Source organism: Lingula anatina, chromosome 7 (genome assembly GCF_051362555.1).
Source record: "Lingula anatina isolate TDL-2025a chromosome 7, LinAna3.0, whole genome shotgun sequence".
NCBI lineage: Eukaryota > Metazoa > Brachiopoda > Lingulata > Lingulida > Lingulidae > Lingula > Lingula anatina.
The window spans coordinates 17,488,820-17,510,443 of NC_141773.1; the positions used below are offsets into that span (position 1 = coordinate 17,488,820).

The 21,624-nt window shown below is 39.2% G+C and overlaps 2 protein-coding genes across 3 annotated transcripts; one reads left to right on the forward strand and one right to left on the reverse strand.

The window, feature by feature from the left end:
• Positions 1–1,225: 1,225 nt before the first annotated feature.
• On the forward strand, positions 1,226–8,104 carry LOC106160047 (uncharacterized). Its single transcript, XM_013536561.2, has 10 exons — positions 1,226–1,524; positions 2,824–2,866; positions 3,537–3,561; positions 3,942–4,150; positions 4,419–4,564; positions 5,246–5,397; positions 5,849–5,927; positions 6,277–6,478; positions 6,940–7,072; positions 7,337–8,104. Exons 2-10 carry the CDS (start codon positions 2,825–2,827, stop codon positions 7,510–7,512), a joined length of 1,164 nt encoding a protein of 387 aa, XP_013392015.2. The 5' UTR covers positions 1,226–1,524; position 2,824; the 3' UTR covers positions 7,513–8,104.
• An 11-nt stretch (positions 8,105–8,115) lies between these two features.
• On the reverse strand, positions 8,116–20,134 carry LOC106160037 (uncharacterized). Of its 2 annotated transcripts, XM_087017594.1 has the most exons (16): positions 19,948–20,081; positions 17,559–17,631; positions 16,775–17,118; positions 15,986–16,235; positions 15,425–15,552; positions 14,745–14,979; positions 13,763–13,902; positions 13,316–13,544; positions 12,899–13,075; positions 12,413–12,555; positions 11,997–12,222; positions 11,389–11,526; positions 10,810–10,990; positions 10,122–10,393; positions 9,680–9,828; positions 8,116–9,155 (listed from the first exon to the last, which is right to left on the reverse strand). In XM_087017594.1, the coding sequence occupies exons 2-16, from the start codon at positions 17,563–17,565 to the stop codon at positions 8,997–8,999; spliced, it is 2,778 nt and encodes a 925-aa protein (XP_086873720.1). In that variant the 5' UTR covers positions 17,566–17,631; positions 19,948–20,081; the 3' UTR covers positions 8,116–8,996. The 2 variants fall into 2 exon arrangements, with proteins under 2 accessions (XP_086873720.1, XP_013391988.2); XM_013536534.2 differs by lacking the exon at positions 17,559–17,631 and having other exon boundaries at positions 19,948–20,134.
• Positions 20,135–21,624: the final 1,490 nt, after the last annotated feature.

Here is a 21,624-nt window from a genome sequence, read left to right on the forward strand (position 1 = left end):
TATCGTTCAGAAATTAAAAAGCAAAAAGTGGAAAGTAGACAGAAATCTGCACAAGTAAAATAACCAAAAACAAAACAATAATAACAGAAATTAACTGACACTGATCTGGACCAGAGAAACCAAAAATTCTCACATGACATAGTAATCTTCAACTTAATACTAGATTCCATACTGTTGTCTTAACACACACACACACACACACACACACAAATTATCGAGAGAGAGGCACCATTCAAAATAGCGGACTAACTAGTCCGAGGGTGAAATATGGCTACCCACTACATAGGCGTGTGAGAGGCGGAGAGACTTTTACAGGATCAAAGGGTCTTCCTTTCATGTAGGGTCCGTCATATTTGAGTCTTGGTCCAGTTGATACACAGATCTTCGATTCTGAATGGCCCTAATGGTCCCAGAGAGAGAGAGAGAGAGAGAGAGAGAGAGAGAGAGAGAGAGAGAGAAGGGGGGGGGGGGGGGGCGGGCACAAGTAACCAACAAAGGGTGGACATCCCAAAGAATATACAATAAACTTGAATACAATTCAAAATAAAAATTATGTTTAAATGCAGCTAGCCTGTACTGATCTTTTTCAAAAATAAAATTGCATATGTCATATACCTCTTTGTCAAACAAAGGCGTGGCTTTGGTTTATTTCTCATTAAAACACAGAATACATCACATATGTTAAGATGAATATTTAAAACTGGGACTTAAACCGTTATTTGATGAACATTAATTTTTAAACTGAAAAGCTCTGAAAAGAGAAACGCCCTGAATCGTTTTCAAGAACCTGTCTCGAATGGGGTTCATTTAACATTGGCCAAGGACTGCGTATATTTGTAAATATGAAGTTCCGTTTCATATATATGCTCACTGCAGCCGACAACATACGAAAGAAGGTCTTGAATATGGATTTTGTATAACCAGTCTTTCCTATCATGCGGGCAGTGTGATTCAGAATATGCTTTCGCTAACGTTACAAGACACTGTAATGCGAAAATATTTTACCAGAGTTCAAACGAAATGCAGGACAAATTTCCGTTGTAAGTCATCTTTATCTTTTCCATAAGATTGATTGGAAGTGATTTAGGTAGAAAAAAAGCAACCGGTCAAAACACTGCATATTTTTCGGAATCGAAATCGTGTTTCTTTTGCAAGCCGTCGCGTTTTCATTTGGTTACGAACTTTTTTCAGTGACCTTAAAGTAAGACAGCAGCGTGGGTTGAATTTGAACAGATAGATTCAGAACAGACAACGCCCAGGTTTAGTCAGAGCTATTTCGCTGAATGCTTGGTCATATTGGAGGACCCTTAAGTGTTTGTTATCAGTTGAGTTTCAGAAACAACGTCGCAGAACAATCTTCATTTGGACATTCCGGACTCGTGTTACACTCATTCAGGATTGTACCTATATAAGTGGCCATACCATTGATCGACAAAAACACAGGTCAATTAAAGCTCTTTGTGCCTTTGAAGCATTTCAAAAACTATTTCATACCAGTGCCTGTCAGTTTAGGGATAATCAAAGGTAAGATTGGATTTATTTTCATTCCAATACATTGTTATTACATGTACGTGACAAACCGTGCACCCTTCTACAACCAAAGAGCGGTTTCATTTGCGTGTTTATTTCAATATGTCTTTGTCAAATTAACTCATTTAGTTGGAATACTTGCACCATTGGAATTCAATTTTGAAAAATTAAATGAATGGGAATAAACTTTTATCACAAATTTCTAAACACGCTACCACAATATAAGTATACCCGTAGGCTGCAGAGAAAATCATTTGCGTGGACTGAGCACATTACTTCAAAAAGATAAGCTGTAAATATCGGGAGTTTTTGGCCATGCGCTCTCTTGAAGTTAGGAATAAAGGTCCAAGTAGGACTACTTTATTCCGTAGTACCTAGGTTCCAGGCGGGCCTGCATTCACCGGTATACAGCAGCGGCGCCCTGGTCCATTCAAGCAGGGTCATTTTCATGTTGAACATTTATGATTTCTTTTATGATTAACAAAATAAATTATTTGGGATGTTGAGAAATAACACAATTAAACTTTATGGCAAAGATCATTAGAAAATATAACAGTGCATTATTCTTCGGTCTTTTTGCCTATTCCCATAGACATAAGCTTGTTATTTACAATTTCATTTATTCTGATTTAATAGCAAAATGCTCCTTTAAGGGTAGAAAAATAAAAAAGAGGTGGCATCAATTCCTTAAGAAAGATAAATGGGTTACACATTTTCACCCGATAAATGACCTTGAATTTGAAATGATGCAAGCTACTTCAGTTTCATATCAATCGCATGTGCCCGCAGAATGAAACAACGCTCATCTTGCACGTCGGCGCTTCATGTTTAGTTAAACACCACCTGTTCACAAACTGTCTCATATATACAGCACTGACAACGTGTTCCATTGAACTGCTGGCAGGCAGTCTTCAACCAAATGACTTGAGTTTGTTTATCACTTTTAGCCTTCGTTATTGGCAATATTACTGTAATATTGCAAGGTTTTATTAATCAATGGATGCACGTATTACGGAGAATTAAACAGAAACTATGCATGCACATGAAATACTGTAAATACTCAATATTCTCTTTAGTGTAGTTATAACATTTCATCTTTAGAGTTGTCTTTAACTAAAATAACTCATTAATTTCCCTCTATTAAGATGGGTTGGAAGGGTTGTCTGGTGGTTCAAGAGATTTCACAAGTTATAACAAGAACACAATACCTGTAAGTAAATGCATGCTACTACAATGTAGTATAATGAACATTAAGATTAGCCTTGGTTAACTTTAAAAGTTTCCTTATTTCAGGATGAGGGTTTTCGTGGCGGTAGTTGCCTTTTTGATGTCCCAGGTAGGTTTTACTTGAAACGTTTTTCCCTTATGAAAAATATTCGGAATGGATTGATTGTAAGCGTATATATGATTACCCTGATTTTGTGCAATGAACCGTTTGCTATAAGGTATTTTTACGATGCATACATAGGTTGTCTAAATACATATATATATGTTTTATTCCATTGAATGTTTCACTTCTTGTGGCATTGTATTAATATTAATTCAAATAACAGAATCCGTATTTACTTTACTTGAGAAAAGTATCCCGGCATGTTTTGAAGAAGTATATGCATAGTTATAATGATACTGGTTAATGAATAAAAACTATGCACATGTTTGTGTACTACTACATCACAAAGTAAGCATCACATCCTATAGCGGGTACAGATAATCAGTACTACAGGGTGAACCAGGCTATCAATTCAATATAACATTGTACCCCACAGCACCATCTGAGGCAATGTGAACGGTTTAAAAGCTGAGGAACGAATTGTAATATTGACTGCATAAGGCTTAATTCGCTCATGTGTCTTTTCCCTTTTTTAAATGGAGGGGATGGGAAGAAAAGAAGCTCCCCAAGTCGTCTGTGTTGCAGAGGTTCAGTGTGATTATCTATGACTTTGATTCCAATGTTTATAACTTTGTATTCTAATGTTTATTACATGCGCTGAACTGCCTTCTTTCAGATCACTGTCGTTTCTGCAAAAACAGGTAAGAACTCCTTATTCACACAGGACAAGTAGAATGTTAATATCATGTTATTATCACAATAGCTACTGTTACAATTTATGTCTTCTAGCTAGTGCTGAGCAAGTTATGTTTGGAGTAGAAAATGGGGACAAGGGTAAGAGCTGCATGGTATCATATCTATACAGGGATGCTTCGACTGTTTTGGATAATTAACACTTAAGCGCTTAGGCACTTGATGATATGGACCCTGATAGTTTAAATAAACGACGAGGAATGATGTTTGTTGTATACCAGTACAAAATGCAAACAGTGTCATAAAGATCTACACGTCTGTTGTTCATAGACCTAACAGTATATATATTAACATGAAGTGAACGTGTTTTTCTTCCTTTTATTCCTAGTGACGTACTCGTGCACCGACGCCAATGTATTAACCTTAACGATAGGAGACAGGACGAGCAGTGATCAAGATACGACGGCATATTTCGCTAGTTCATTGGAAACTGACACTGAATGTATCCAAACACTTACAGCCGGCGCCACGACTGATGTCACGTTTACGATAACACTCAGCACCACGGACCCCGCCAAATGTGGCATGGTGTTCGACGTAAGTTTGCCAAGTAATTTGTTTAGCTGTGTCTTTATCTATCATTCATCTATTATTCATCTATTGTTCAATTACAATTTCTTGATCTGTTCATCCGGAAATCTTCATCGAAATCTGTGATCTATGAAGAGCATTCTGAGATATTTCGTCCACAGTCATACTATTACTATGAAAACAACTTTCATTTATAGCGGAGGCAAAATTTAAACTCAACTGACATATCCAGTGGTATGCATGTGTCTTTATCAAAGGTCATTTAACTTTGCAGAACAACACTAGTGTCTTTACTGGGACTTTGTGGATCAAGAAAGCACAAACCATAGTCCAGAATGGGGATTCCTATTCTAATTTACAAATCCGCTGTGAAGGGGCTGCAAGGGACGTTGACGCCACCGTCACCGCTATAACTGACACGTAAGTAGGCCACCGCCTTCTCGTCCTTGCCGCCATATTGAATGCTATCAACCTGTACTAGCTAAAGAACCTATTCAGACGCAACTGACGGGAGTTTATCTTTTCACTTTTCAGGCCTACCCAACTACCAGACTCGGCACATATGGATCCTGAATTAACCGGTATATCGGACCGCACTACCCGTTTTCAAGGTGTGTATCAGATCGCATTTCGGAGGATGAGCCCGCGGTCGTCCTACAAAATTTGTTCTGGGGTATGATACTCCGAAACGCGATCTGACACACACCTTGAAAACGGGTATACAGTGTGGTCCGATATACCGGTTAATTCAGGATCCTTATGTGCCGAGTCTGGTAGTTGGGTAGGCCTGCTTTTGCAGATATTTAGCTTAGTTTGAAGTTAAATTATGAAAGTTAGTGACTACTGTGTTGTATGATTCTCACTATATACAGCAAGTCATACGTTCTTTCACCGACTGCCATATTTCATATGTCCGATATGTAGCAAATGGGGTTTTAAAACATGTTTTCAAAATATTTAAAAAACACGCAAAATTATTTTCATAAGCGACTTTTAGAACGTCTTTTGTCTAATTATCTCCTGAAATGGTTTGTATTTTTTTAAACTGGGTACTGTACAGTATTTGGGTAGTTCTGCTTCCTTGTCGTGTTTATATTGTAGGTCATCCCCCATTCTTCCATCTGAGGCCCAATCAAATGAGAATGTTGCTATAACAGTCGAACTGGCGGACGGTTCGGCAATATCTGGCGCTGTTACGATGGCGCAACAAATTCGCCTTCGCGTCGCACTTACAATGCAAAGTGCACCAGTAGGTATGTTCTCCCTATAAACGAACGCAAAATTGATTCAGCAGTTAGCTTGCTCCCCATTTAAATGGTCGCAAAAACGAGCAGAAATGGGAATATGTCATCAGTTGTAACTGACATCAATATGTATTTCGGGTATTCTGTTTCCTTTATTGTACAGTATAATGAAAGTGCAGGGAAAGTTGGATGTTCGTTTTAAAATTGTTTTAATGAAACCAGAATTATTGCCACGCATGTATCGAATGAGAACACATACTGTACTGTATTGCAATGAAAAAAATCGGATAAATTACGCAGCAGTAATAAATTTAAAAACGAAGTCTGTTGTAAGTCGTAGCCATTCATTTACGCTTATCGATTAAATTTTTTTTTCAGATATTCTCGCTGTTTTGACGATTCACGTGGACTAAGTATATCTAAATTTATTATCAAAATATGATCTTTTTTCCTTATTCAGCAAGAGCCGTGCGGGTCAGCGATTGTACAGTTAAACCCACTTCGTCCTCGGATGCGAGTGTTAAACTCATCACCGACTAGTGAGTATTTTTACACATATCATTAGCCTACTCATGTAAATGTACTTTCATTTTCCTTTTATTGGAATTTTCAAAAGAATAGATAGTCCCAAGAATGTGTTGATACATTGTAGTGCCCATATGGTGACTTTGTATTTTCATCGCTATATGCAAAATATTAATAATTATTATTAATTTTCATTATTACATATATTTTGTAGTGCATTCTATATAATCTCGATGAGGTTTGCAAGATGACGAAAACTTAGCAAACAAATTAATAACCAAAAACTGTTATATTTTGTTATATTTTGTTGTTATCATTATCGATACTCCTTTGCTGTTCAATATCCTGGCAATATCCTTACAGCTGCGGAGACAGTAGCACCGGAGTACTGGCTACCAGTCAAGGCTTTACGGGCGCAGCACCTTCTGCGGGTGCTACCACGCAGGAGTCCATATCGGCCCCATTCCCGCCATTCCTTATAGCCGGCCATGAAAGTACCAATTCAATGTTTATCACGTGTCGATGCGTTTTCTGCGGGACAGCCGGCGATAATAAGTGTGAAGGGGTAAGTTGGAAAAGGAGCTTATTTGGGGTTTTGTCTAAATGTTGTATTTACGTGTGTTTATGTGTTTGTGTGTTTAAAGGGTACGTGTTTCAGGGCACGTGTTATTTTACTTCTTACACCATCGCTAAGCTGAGAACTCTAAGTACATGTATGTATGTAATGTATGTATTAGTATGTTTGCCATGGTTAAATGGTACTGCAAAGTAAATTTTTACCCAGGGCACGTCACCAGTAGTAAGTAGGCCTAATTTCCTTCAGATGTTTTCAGTGTTCAAATGAACATATTAGTTAAAATAATTCTGTGATTGCCTTATGATTATCAGCAAGCATAAACAAGAATATTTTCCTTTGATCGTCGGCGTAATTGTTTTAAGACGATTTTTGTACCTTGGCCAACCTCTAATCGGCCACCTAACAGTAGAAGCATAATATAAATACTCGTCTTCTGCACCCTTATTCAGGACCAGTGTGCCACCAACAATGCAAGGAGAAGGCGAAGGGATGTGGAGGAGACTTCGAGTAACTCCACTGTCGTCTCCACGTCCGTTTTCATTTCACTTGGCGCAGGACGCTCAGCGCAGGGCGCCGTTTCAGGTACAAAATACGTGTGTTTCAAATTGAAATGACAAACTTATGTAGGCCTATGTATTATCTGGGTATTTATCCATTCTTCCTGACTCGCTCTCACCGCCCTATGTATTTTGCACAAACAGTCTAACTACAAGCATAATTAACTAATTAACTGATCAAATAAATTACGAACAGACGAATTGAAATATTTTTCACTTATCTATCTATCTATTGACGGTTTCTTAATTACATGTATGTTGTGTTAAAAGCATTTATTCGTTCATCCAGTTTCAGATGACCAGACAGGCGGTTATTGTGAGAACCAAACAATCTTCATAGCGGTCACCTCTGTCATTGCCGCGGTGTTGCTCTTTGCTCTGGCCGTGATAGTTTTCATGTACACCAAGCTTCCGAGAAGACAGAATCCAGTCGAGAAGGAAGGAGTCACCAACCCGGCGTTTTAATACGTTGAATTTCGAAGCATGTGCGCTTGATATAAACTGCAGCTATAGATGCCCGGTTATGAACAGACATTTCATTTGTCCAGTCTGCCTAAGTTTTGGGCAATTTTGTGACGTTTTTTATGATACTTGTAAATAATGTATGAGTGACGACTCTTCTGCGGTGGACGAACGTGAGGAATGTTTATGCAAATAAGATCCATAAGACATATTTAGATATACCCGGTACCAGAAAATTATAAAACAACAATTAGTCAGGTTGTTCATGGAACATAAAAATCGGAAAGATATCTTGAATATTGTACGTTGGATTATGGATTTAACAAATAATGGTCTCCAATGAAACAGCACGGCTGTTTCTTTTCTATTTAAATCTGAACTTTTTTTGTAGATATTTCTTATCGCCGCTTATTGTGAGGGTATTTTTGTAGTTTCGCTTTTTTTATGTTTTGCATATTCTTTTCCTTCCGTAGTTTGTGTAAGATATCGGCTTTTACATTCTTTGTGACTGTTCACTGCCATCACTCCTTAAGATGTAAGTTCTTGAATTATCATGTTGATTTTCCTTTGGTTGGAATAAAATCTTCAAAGAAAACACGTTTGATGTTCGTGCTAAAAGCGTTTAATGAACAAAAAAACAGAAGTAATGGTCATTCTATAGTCAAGTATTCATGACAAATTGATTGTTTGTACCGCTGTGGAAAGGCAATGGGAGCGGGAATTTGATGTCCATTAAATAACTTGGATATTCCACGTTTAGAATATTTTTTACTATCCTTGGCAATAAATGATAACAAATTTGCGAATCAAGTACATGTACAAAGATTCGTCGCTCTAGTCGTCATTGTTTTTCGTGCGGGTGATAAAATTTGAACTGATTATGTATTTCACGCCAAGACCCAAAACTCTGCCACAGATTGATTTTTAACCAGATATTCACAGATATGACTGTTGCTAAATTATGGCACATTTTTAAGTGCACATATTTAATCTGCAGCCCTGGTAGACGGTACCAAGATCCTGATCCATACACGCGCATGCCTTAAAATAAAGCAAAGCCACAAGTAATTTTCGTGAAATATCAAAGTGAGTTGGCTGTTTCCAATCCATGGTGTTTCAGTTTAAAGTAACACACGGAACAAGTCACGCAAAAGAACTGCCAACTGGGGAAAGTGACAGACGTACGTAAACATGGAAATTATATAAGGAACGTCGAATTTTCATGCATGCAGTGGCGTTGCATTTCTTTGAAACCCATTTCAAGTGTACAATATACCTATTATTTGACAGGACTAAATTCACTTTTTGAAGAAATCTCAAGGTAGAAAATTTGCAAATGCAGTAATCAGAAAACAGTGATCACATTACAGTGTAGCCTACCGGTACATTTGTACCAATACAAGTGAATGAGGCAAACTTCATTATATAGATTTCGTTGAAAGAGATGTTCTGCACTGTAACCGCTATATCGTCGTCAATTTCTGGAACTAGCTCCTAATTTTTTGCGCGATCCAGGTCAGGTACTTGGTGACGTCAGCGTACACTCCCGGCAAGCCCGCGCGTGCACACCCTCTCCCCCAGCTGACCACCCCAAACTGCTTCCATTTACCGTTTTCGTTGCACACGAGCGGTCCACCACTGTCACCCTGCAGAAAAATAGCAAAAAAATAATATAATAATAATAATAATTAGATTCTTATATGTCGCCTTTCATTCGGTATACATTCACGTTGATCCTATAACTGCATGGTTTTGTGCACGTTGTAAGTGCTACAGCCATGAAATGTATTGACAACGCCATGATTGTATACCGATTTTTACACACACATGCACGGTCGCACGCACGCATGCATGCTCTCACGAGTGCGTGTGGGAATACCCGGTATATGTCATGGAGGTAAGCAATATTTACAGTTCATTAACAGTTCAAGACATACTTGTATATATAATAAAAGACCATTACTTAATCCCTCTGGCAAGTACGTTGCGTTCATCTTTATTTTCAATCTCCATATTTTGTGATGTCCAGATCATACTTGTGACGTGAACAACGCTAAGACCTTCGTACGAAATAAGCTTTTCCTTCATACATATACTATATCAACCGAACTGAGCCGAATGTTAAACGAAAACGGCCGATATCTTCCGAATGGTTGTTCTTGTGTCCTACCTGGCACGAGTCTTTTCCTCCCCCCTGGACACCAGCGCAGATCATGTTCGATGTTATTTCTCCATCGTACGCATTAGCAGCATTGCAGTCTGCACGCGCGACCACGGGGACTTGAACTTCTTGTAAGATGCTAGGAGAGCCTTCTTGTTCTTAAAATTATTAAAAAATTATTTAAAACTAAACAACGAAATCACATGCACTGCATTACATGTAGTATAAACTTTTTGAGTTGGAAAGCTACTCGTCTTGATAGAATAATTGAAAATTATGTTAACCACTTTCATATTGTACACTTGGAATTTGACATAGATGGTGTTTTAAAACTTCTCAATACCCTTCAAGGTACATATTCTCCTGTAACGTTTTCATTACTAATCCGATATGGTATCCAACCGTCAGTACAATTTCTCAGCTGAGTACAACGACCTCTGGCGGGGCCTACCTCCAAGTTTTCCCCAACCGGTGACGTAACAAGTTGTCCCCGCGACCACCGCGTCGCCTGGCTCGGGCAGACAGACCGGGCTACGTTCAGGGGAGTAGGTCACGGGCCTGTCGAGCTTCATCAAGGCTATGTCGTTGTCAAGTGAACCGCCATCGTATCCCTCGTGGGAGAAGATTTCCTTCACGGTTCTGACTTGGACATTTAGCGGTGAGCCCTCCACCTCCTCTGTGTCGTGTTCTCCGACCACTACTCGCCAGTAGCTGGGGGTAGACCTTTAAGAAGATATAGTTCATAATTACATACATGTATATAAAAAGGAATTATCTTTATGGCGACTGCTAAATAAAACTCGCTTCGAAAAAAAATAAACGATTAAAATGATATTCCAGCAAAGATAATTAAAAGTTATGCATTGGAAAACATTTTGACACAAGGAGTGGTGTTCCACAGGTAAGGTAATGTACATGTGCTAGCAGTTTGAAAATGTACTGTTTACGCTCAGAGCGCTATGAGTCAACATATGATGTAGTCGAATTTGAAAGAGTAAGAGAGGCGAACGCTTCCCCACCCTCAAAATAAAAAAAATATATATTTGAAATGGAAGGTGTGTGAGTAAATCATCCCCATCGCTATTACTATGCGTCTTGATAACGTAGATCCGCCATGCTTTAAATATCGTGTAACCTACAAATCGCCATCAACGCAGTGCGCAGCCGTAAGGATCCAATCGGGCGCTATTAGACTTCCGCCGCACACGTGGTAGCCCCCCTCGTAGCTGAACAGGCTCACCATCCACGGCCAACTATGCAAAGACACTTCTTCACCTCCTACAATCCTCTTAGCATACTCATTGGTAGGAACGCCACAGTCTTAAATTAAATCAAATAAATTGATGTAATTAAAAAAAAAGAAATGCACTGTTCAGCTGAGAAAAAGAGAAAGCGATACAAAATTAGTAGGCCTAAGTCTACTATTAAATTCAAATAAGTGCGTACAACAATCACATCCGGGTCGTGTTCCTTTGCAGAACTCATTATTAAATCCATCATAAACTTAACACTTATTGAGATCTTTAAAGTGAAGAGATCATAATTACCACCATGCTGTGAAAGAAGTGGTAGTCAGCTAGGGACCGTAGTCCATTTTCGTTACATTTTACAGTTGACATTCGTCTCATGGTCTACTTATACTGACTCGATACTCCCATTCCTATCAACACCAGACCAACAGTCAGGTCACACCGACCCAAATGTACAACTACACTTACCGTGGCATAAGAAATTGGCTTCGTCACTCTCATCAGCACACTGAGGACTGCCGTCGCAGGTGCGTTGTTTGTCAATGCACCGGCTGCTGCCGATACATTTGAACTGGTCGGCCGGGCACTGGTGCGAGTCTGCGGCCACTGGAAAAAAAAAGAAAAAAAAAAGAAAAAAAAACATTTATGATCCAAACGAGAACTGGTATCCCATGTTTAAATCCAATGACGACAGCTTTTCTCTTTTTGTGTAACAAAAGATCTCATTTGAATTTCAATGTTAACATGGAGACGCTTCATGTAAAGTGATGCCTTCCTGATATAGATCCCCATTGGTGAGTTGAGCGAAGTATGTTATTTACGCATGCATCTCAGTATGACATAGACTTGATTATAATTATTATTATTATTATTATTATTTATTTTCTTAGTCTTCGCCATTATGACCTGCAAAGCGTTACCAAACAATTCGCCTTTATTGTAGGCCTTCGCTAGCTGTTACAAAACATACATACATACATACATACATACATACATACATACACGGTACATACATACATACATACATACACACTAATAGATTTATCAGGGCAATAATCTATATTCATTCCACCTACCCGACGAGGGGTAAACAATGAGAACAAAACCTCTGCCGCCGACTGATCCGTCACTGTGGAATTTAACGGTTAGCCTGTTGCCAGGGACAGAATCGTGGTCGTCATGGTAACGTCGACAGAACTTTTGCTTGTATGTGGTGTTCGGCGCGCTGATTTCAACGTAGTCATAATTACAGTTTGCACCATCGGGTTCTATGTTTATAAACCCAAAGTAAAACGTCAGCCCCTAGAAGAATATATTTAATGTGCATAACATGCGCAAAATACAGTATTAATATATGGCAAAGTAATGCTACCAAACAAGGAGCAGTTTCCGCATTTTTATATTTTCATTATGTTTACAAGCAATAATATCGTTCTATACTGCGATATTGAAATCTGGCACATACTGTACATATACGAGCTGTGACACGTACCTCTCCCTGAGGAGCGCTTACTTCCCAATAACAGTCCGAGCCGCTGGGGTAGTCCGTCCCGCGCGGCCAGGGATTGATGGTGATGGGGGCCCTTAGCTGAGTAGGGTTGTCCTGAGGGGGGCATGTCGGATGTTCACTGGTGCCTAAAACAGAAATATTTGCTTATTTCTCTCTCTCTCTCTCTCTCTCTCTCTCTCTCACACACACACACACACACACACACATTTTGCTTAATCCCATCAAATGTACGTTGAAGCGTTTTTGTTTTCAGGTTGGACGCAAGGCAGGTTTCGGAAATGCGACCACAAACGGTCTGAATAAAGAAGTATGCACCTACACGTACTATTCATTTCATTTGAGGATGGATGGGCGTGCCTGTCCCACTGTCCCTCCCTTTCCTTTGCTGATATATCTAATAAGCAAATCACATCTAAGCGACGGTATCTTTTAAAATATAACATTTCACACAATTCTACATGTACCTACCTGGGCAGAGCTTGGTGCCACACAACACCGTTCTGGACGCCTGGCCAACACAAGGTGCACCCCCGTTTCTGGGAGCCGGGTTGTTACACTGGCGGCTGATGGTGCCCGTTCCACCGCCGCAGGTGACGCTGCAGCCGCTCCAATTGCCCCAGTTGCTCCATCCGCCGTTAACAACGCCTAAAATCGCGTACAAATTAATTATAACGCTATACACGCTCGAGTACATGCCAGTCCAGACATACCTTGTATAAATGCACACCTAATTTAAAAGTTACAGAACATTTATTTCTAAACATTAGGTCGACTAATCTATCATGAACTGGAGAAAGCAAAATTCCCCTTGTCTTAAATTTAAGACCGATCGCAAGTGTTTACTCTAAGTCTTTTCAGAACTATTTGGTCGTTTGGCCTAATTACCATCGATCTCATAACGGATTCGGAATCCGGCGCGATTGATGGATCCGTCTGAGTGGAACTTCAACAGCATGTGATTCCCAGTCGACCTTATGGCCTCGGGGATAGAGTTGCCGCACATACGACTGTGTCTGTCACTGTCGGATGTTTCCCCGTCGTAGGCTTCAAGGTAGTCGTATTCACAGTTAGTACCGCCTTCTACATCAAACGTTTCGAATGTTGCTTCAATGTGCTGCACGTACAGAAAAACCAATAACATTTTATTTTCTTTTTCTTCTTCTGTAAGGTTTCAGGTGTGATATGACATTTGCTCGCAATTAATTACAGTTTAAAAGTCTGATTACCTTCATAATGTACAGTCGCACGTTTTCCATTATACACGCACGTACGCACGCACGCACGCACACACACACACACACACACTTACCCTACACAAACACTCTCACTTACTTGACCCGTAGCCGCTCTAAGTAGCCACTGGCAGTTAAGATTTGGCGGGTACTTTCCATTGGACCGAGCAAACCCTTCTGTAGAAAGCACACCCGGAGCTTGCAGCACTGTTTCCACGGTACATCCGCGGGCCGCATCAGCTGCAACAGAACGAAATGGAGTTTGAATGTTTTTTCTTCTTTTTTCATTTTGGTGAAGTTTACTTTCGATTTTCAGTAATATCTAGTAATATCTAGAAATATAAGCTTCTTTCCTTAATTAAACCTGATATTTTAATGAAAGACAAAAACAGAACCAAATAATAATGTGACTACAGCACATTGAATTGGCTTTAATGTAAAACTCTGGTCTAAAAGCTTCAGGAGTTGATTTTTACATGTATACCCGTCATATCAATCATTGAACAGTGATAAGATATTAGTATACACGATTTATAGAATCTCTTTATATACTATATTCCGTGTGAAAGTCTTATTTCCACACTTGCCCTGAATCAAAGCAAAATAATAACAGTAAGAACAGAGAAAAACGGGACCGAGTGGGAATCGAACCCACCCGTTGAGTTTAGCAGCCAAGGACATTACCAATGTGCCAGCAAATCCGGTTACCTGCTGCTGTGTTATTGACAATATACATTGTATGATACCTTTCCGAAAATTGCCAAAGGCTAGAAATACTTTCAAAATATACCTTTAACAGTTATAATCAAATTCAAACTACGGCCACTATCTTCCCACTGCCCCAAGGAAGTGCCAACACCTTTCAGTTGTCAACAGATCGTTGTATTTTGGGAGAAAAACGTGAACAGAAGACTTCGGCTGATCTGCTATTACTATATAGATACATAATGGCACCAAATATTATGTGATAGAACATGCTTGAATCAGTTTAACAATCGACAGAATTATGAATATAAATAAAGGCAAATAATTAATTTCATTGCATAAAAGACATTACAAACAGCGTATATTATTTGTCTTACTTCTGCCTGTACCGTCGCGCATCTCGTACTCGATGATGAATCCGAATTTATTGACGGAATCATCCGAAGCGAACTTCAGCTTCACTTTGCGTCCTTCCGAGGCGTATACGAACGTGTTGTTCCCGCAGAGCACCGTAAGAGGTTCGGCGTCACCGTTTTCGTAGATGCTTAGACTGTCGTATTGGCAGCTTGGTTCTTGTTCGATATCAAAGCCTGATGATTTCATGAAGATGTACTGTAACCGAAACAAGCGAAGCAAACATTTAAGACAGAAATCCCGACGCCAATAAGTTGCTGTTGCATTCTAAGACTTTGACAATTACGTCCGGTAAAATAACTTTTGATTTATCAAACCATGCAAAAAATACTTCGTAAGTATTACACTTATATTTTTTCACATCACTCAATAAGTGTTCCGATATGAATCAGACACTCACTCGTGCAAAACCATATACTAGACAGCAGATAACTTAATGGACGTCCAATGCTATATAACGTATTTTAGATTTTGTAATCTATAAATTAATAGTTTCTAACGAGACCCACATTGCTATCGGTGTGGCTTCCAGCGATAAATCAATGTTACTTTTAATGCTTTAATTTTCAAGAACGCATCACTGAATAGGTGCGTATATGATTAAATCTTATAGGCAGGTGAGAAAATACGGCACCGTGATTACCTTTCCAGGGGGTGCAGTGATCGTCCAGGAACAGCGGGCATTACGAGGGTATTTTTGACCACCAGGTTTCCTTGGTGCCAAGATAACGCCGCTTTCAGCTGTGAGGTTTACTCCCCCGCCACAAGGATCTGTAATAAAATGAGTATAGGCCTACACCGTTACATCTGTGTTGTAGCCAAGAATTTCTTACTCGCCACTGATTTGCAGACTCAGCTGATATATTTCAAAACATGAAATGGAGTCCACAGCATGAAAAGTCACAGAATAGGTATACAGTGGTATTAAGTGCAAGAGAAAAAATTCGGTCTTTGACACCAATTGTTGGCGTGAACACAATTGAATGAGACTTCGATTAAATTACTCAGCCGTGATTTTCTGCTACTTCAGCAGCTAATACTTGTGCTTTATACTTAATCACACTATATTGATAACCACCAGGGGTATATACCCTGTTAAGACTTAAAGCTGACTAAACGATTGAGCTTAAAAAATTCCAAAACAAACAAGATGGCAGTCTGCGAACATTAAATTGTGACATCCATGTACCAAATGTTGGCCCACCTACAACTGGTTCGGCAGCTGACCAGTGAGCTCTGAAGCCTTCATCTTGGACGGACTCGTCCGACGAGAAAACTAGGTACATAACGTTCCCTTCAGAACGTGCCTTGAAGTCGGCAGGAAGGGTTCCGCACAGCTTTCGGCCGATGATGTTCGACTGGTCTTCCAGGGGCTCGCCTTCGTATATTGACAAACTGTCGTAATTGCACGCGCGGTGCTGTTCCAGAGAGAACGTGTCAAAGGCGAGGAGCACCTGAAGTATAGAAATATAAAAAGTTCATGAACACTTCAAAAAGCTTTCTAAAATTCAGTGCCGATAGTGTTTGAGAACTGAAGAATACAGCGGAATCCTTCAACAGAAATGGGGAGATTCTAAATGAAAAAGGAAAGTACATATTGGAGAATTTGTTCTCTCTCTCTCTCTCTCTCTCTCTCTCTCTCTCTCTCTCTCTCTCTCTCTCTCTCTTTATTATTAAGATTAGTACTAGAATTATGCTTTTTTAATTACATTTTTTCAATTTGAAAGTCAACTTAAAAACAGAAACATTTCACTTACTTTTACACACATCTGTCAATTCAGATGAAATTTTAGGATTTTTATAACGAAAGATGAAGGATGGATTGTGTTTATCAACTACTTAACATAATTGAAAAAAACTACAGATTAGAAGGGATTGTTGATGTAACATGAAAGAAACAAACCACAAACCTTTGCCTTAAGTTCTTCAGTAAATAAAAAGTGGCCCTTAAAACGCTGCGCATACAAAGTCGCTCAGTGCCTTATTTACTTACCTGTTTGCCATCGGGAACCTCAATTTTCCACCTACAGACCTGGCTGTGTTCGTATGTCAGGTGTGACACTGTCCCGGCGTCTCCCGTCAACGTGTCAGTCTCGCTGGAGCACGTGGTTGAGTTGGTGAATCGCCTCGAAACCACACCTGGTTGATTCTCAGTCGCTTTTTCACTGTTGAGCTTTTTCTCTAAAGCTCCCAGCAGCTTCTTAAGAACTTTGGTTTCAAGCGTGGCTCTCGTGTTTTCGAGGGAGTTTGTTCCCGTGTCTGTCTTCTTGGGTGGGGGTTTGGGTTCAGCAGAATTGGCTCCATCGATAGCAGCAGCGGATTTTTGTAGTGGGGTACCTATGTGATACGAATTGATTGTATCAGCGTGTGGCGTGTATATACTAATAATATAACGAACACAAAATACGATTATTATATTTAGGAAATCGAGGACTTGTAAAAGTTGATGTGCAGGATTGGGTGTTAAAGACATTGTGAAATATTCTATCATGATTGTAGACAAAATATAATGTTCACAGTACAGTAACAATTAACCTTCACAAATACAGTCGGATACTCTGGGCTAAAGATAAAGATTTGCGACGCCCCCCCCCCCCCCCCCCCCCCCCCCCCCATGAAAGAAAATGGCGATTCAGCCCCTATCACAGGTAGATCCCGTGTATCAAGTTCGCTGTACTCAGTACTGAAGCACTATGAATTATTAAACTGAACCTGTCTAGTTTTATTTAACTTGACCCAGGATTGGTTGACAAAAGAACAAGTATATTGCAAATAACCTTCCATTCTTGGTGTTCACAACTGTCAGTACTAGTATGGAATGACATCTTCACATCTTGGGCTGTAACGAAACTGATGATGCTGTGTTTTAGAATCAGTTTTTCTCTCGTGCCAATTAGAAAAGTTTTTTTTAAACAATTTCCAAGTCAGGATGGGAGTAAACAAGGCTATCCAGTGCAGGAACTACCCGGTGCAAATTGAAGATATAGGCAACTATCACGTCTTTAAGCAAGATTACGGTCACACCCGAGCGCCATATTAGAACAAACGTGACAAAACAGAAAAAGTGACATCTCTGCACTCTTTTACACACGCATGTCTCAAATAAGATCCAGAGATAAAAAAGAACAATAAACGATTGCGACCACTGTACGGTCACGGAATTCGAAGCAGCGCGACAACAACAATGAGTTTACGGATCATATAGCTGCCAATCTGATCCCGAGATAACGTATGTATACGCGTGTAAATGCTCACAAAACAACGCGCTTTGTGACAATGGTGGTTGATACGCCAATTCAACCAAGTAGAGTTCTTGGTTTGTCCATTGTACTGACTCACCTTAATTGTTGTCAACGACATTGTTGTAATCAGACCTGTTTTACGTACCTGTAGACGACCAGAGCTCGTTTTGGGATGTCTGAAAGAGGGGTTATTTCCTTACCCAATTTAACCCCCATTAAATTTCTGTCTTTTGTGAAGGCGCAGTTTGGCGCAGTTTGTAGTGCTGTATCTAAGAACATACATTAAAACTGGTATATTGTCTATACTTACAGAAAAAGGCGAGTGTAAGTGCCAGATTCCTTGCTTTAGATTTACAAGGTTTAAATGCTAGATTCCTTGTTTTAGATATACAAGGTGTGAGTAGTTTTCATGACTTGCGTGAGTAGCGCGCCTGTTTTGAATGTAACCGGGTCATAACGCTACAGGATTTTGCACAAGTAGGGTCTCTCCTGCATTTTACCGTTATTTCCAACGTTGTATGATGTATTGTTACAGTTCTACGGCGAAATCATAATGTAAGTCTTTATCTTATCAAAATATATTTGAGCATTGTATTTATTAGTTTTCTGTATAAATGATAAAGGTAAAATATTGGTATATTAGCTAGAGCACCTGGTAGGGTGTGGCCATTAGTATGAAATACAGTAAATGTAAAATACGAGAACGCATTAGTATAATTGTCAACTGTAAAGCCTTGCTGTAATTCAGTATTTAACGTTTTGATTAAAACTATATTATGGTAATTGCATTATTAGGTAAATTTCATATCATTTGTGTTCATTGAATAGATTCCAGTCTCGCTATATAAAGCCGACTTAATGTAATGTTCAAAATATCTAGTATTATACAGTTATATATATTTGATGTATGTAATTTAAATGTTCAGATGTACATGTATAAGTATTTATATAGTTTCCCTTATTTATTTTATTTATTTATTCATTTTATTTATTTATTGTTTTCTTTCCTAGATTATGTACCTTGCTGACTTGCTGATATGTTGACTTGTCCATTTGCTGTACCGACATAAGAGATGTGAATGGCAAATTGTTACTGAACTGAACGTTGAAATAAAGCATGAGTTACATATATTTTCCACTGTCTCAACGATTTCACAGCGAGTGCTAAATCGTATTTTTCTTTTTAATTTTCCCTTAAACTATCTCATCTCCTTACATCTGTCTGTTCATCACTGAGTCAATAATAATAATAATAATAATAATAATAATAATAATAATAATAATAATAATAATGAGAGAGTCTCTCATTATGTCCATAAATAAGGTAATCAGCGGCAGACGCCTTGCGTTGAATCCTTTAGCTCACGGTTTTCACCATTGTTGTAAAAGAGGCAAATATTTTTTAACAAAAAGACATGTTTTGATAATGCTTTGTAATCTTATTCATGCCACGCCTTTTTAGGTATCTTGTAAATCTTAAGGCTTCAGATTAAGTAGTTTTGCTATCGTGATCTGAATTTTCCTCGAAGCTTTAATAAAAGGGCTTCGCTTTTCAGTAAAAGAAGATTTTCCTTTAGAGTAAACATACCGGTAAACACAGATTTTAGAGACTAAATAATCATGGCAAAAGAGAGGGTGCTTTTCCTCAGTTGCCAAAAACCTTACCTGAACCACAATGGTCTGAAAATCAATGAATATAACTAATTTACTGAGCATTTTCGTAGGATGGGAATAAATGAAAGCATTCATAGTATCGGTCATTCTCATTGTGAAGCTTCCACATATTCAAGTTTTACTGTAAGGCTTACAGACAGCGATTCTCCCACCATCTAATATCATTCATAAACACCACGTTTTGCAGGTTATTCTGTAGTGTAACAACACGCTACATCTTCTTAACATTTTGTCGGTGCAATTAACTTACAAAATACGCCGCAGATGGTCAGGTAGAATACAAGTCCGCGCAGATACATCTTGGTGCGGCTACACTTTGCCCTTGACAACACCCTGGCTTAACTTGCGGGTCCAGTTGAGCAAATTGTTACCGCATTGCAGGCAAAGAATGCATTGTGATTTTGCTCCTTTCGTGCACGGTGTTTATTTAAAGCTGCTAATGCCTGGCCCCGCTTCAATGGCCAGGTATTCGTTTGGCCCGCCTTTACTGGAGATTTTAAAGTCCCTTTCAGTCACGTAGGTGTTTGATTGACGGCCTATACCAAAGTATCGAATGCCAACCTTGAAGAGTGCACCCTTTATTTGCATAGTAATAACAGCAGTAGCAGCACTAATGGTAAATTATTTTATAAACTTATATGCAGTGGATAAAGAAAAAGATTGAAATACTGTGTAAGGCACAGACAGAAAATAATTAGTTTAGTCTCGGTTTGCTCGTTATACTGATTTTAAGGAGGGGGATGCAGGGAGAGAAGGGAGTACCCCTGTAGTAGGGTGCGTGGCAGTCCTTTTCCCTGGACCTGCTATACAAGTGTATGCACCCCTCTTTTTTTCAAATATCACTACCGGTTAAATCACTGATTAAGTAAATGAAAATACGTACGCCATGTGATTGGTTTTAACTAGCCCAATCACGGATGCTTGACCTACCTAATCAAGATGTTATTAAGGTCTTTTTATATGTCTCCCTTAACACTGACGGGGTTGTTTGGATCCAGGAAGGGATAAGTGGGCTGGCGCCTCTCTTTTAGCTTCTGATGCACCCCCACCTCCCCCACCCCACCCCCACCTCCCTCACCCCACCCCCACCCACAATAAATAAACGAAGAAAGGATGCACAGCTATGCTTTTTTATCCCATGTCCCATATACCATAGTGACATTGTTTACGTCTACTGTTTTGCGGAGAGTAGCATAACAAATTATCTTTATACCCGCACCCTACCCCCACTTCCCTAAGTTAAACCTATAATAACCTGCGTAAGATGACCAGAGATAACTTCTTGCAAGGTCTCTGTATCGCCTTTTAAGAATGGGTTGTAACTAATTTGCTCACGCATATAATGACATGAAAGTTTTTACTAGATACGGCACAATATTACCCTCTACCAGGGTCATAGATTGATTTTACACTAGATATTTACTGTAGAGTTTACTTTACCTTTAATTGTGTTAGAGGAGCTGGCTGATGCATCTAACACAAGGAGTTCATTATATTCATATTTGACAACTTTCCCTTAAGCAATAAAGACCCCTTAGGGGCCATTCAGAATGAGATGAGCCGAGTGCTAGCTGGTCCAAGGCCTTAATATGGCGGACCGCTTAATCTTGAAATGGTCTCTCCGCCTCTTTCACGCCCCCCCCCCCCCCCCCACGCATCGTCCCTGCAGGACGCATCGTCCCTGCAACTATCAAATCTCGGCTCAATTCGACCGGTCGAGGGACGAAAAATACATTAGAATTAATCATCAGGCAATAATAATAATAATAATAATAATAATAATAATAATAATAATAATAATAATAATAATAATAATAATAATAATGACTATTAACGCTGTTGCACTTAAGTGATACACATGTGAGAAATTGCAGTCGAGTATTTTGCATAATCACTGGATCAAGATTAAGGCATAAAGACCCTGTAC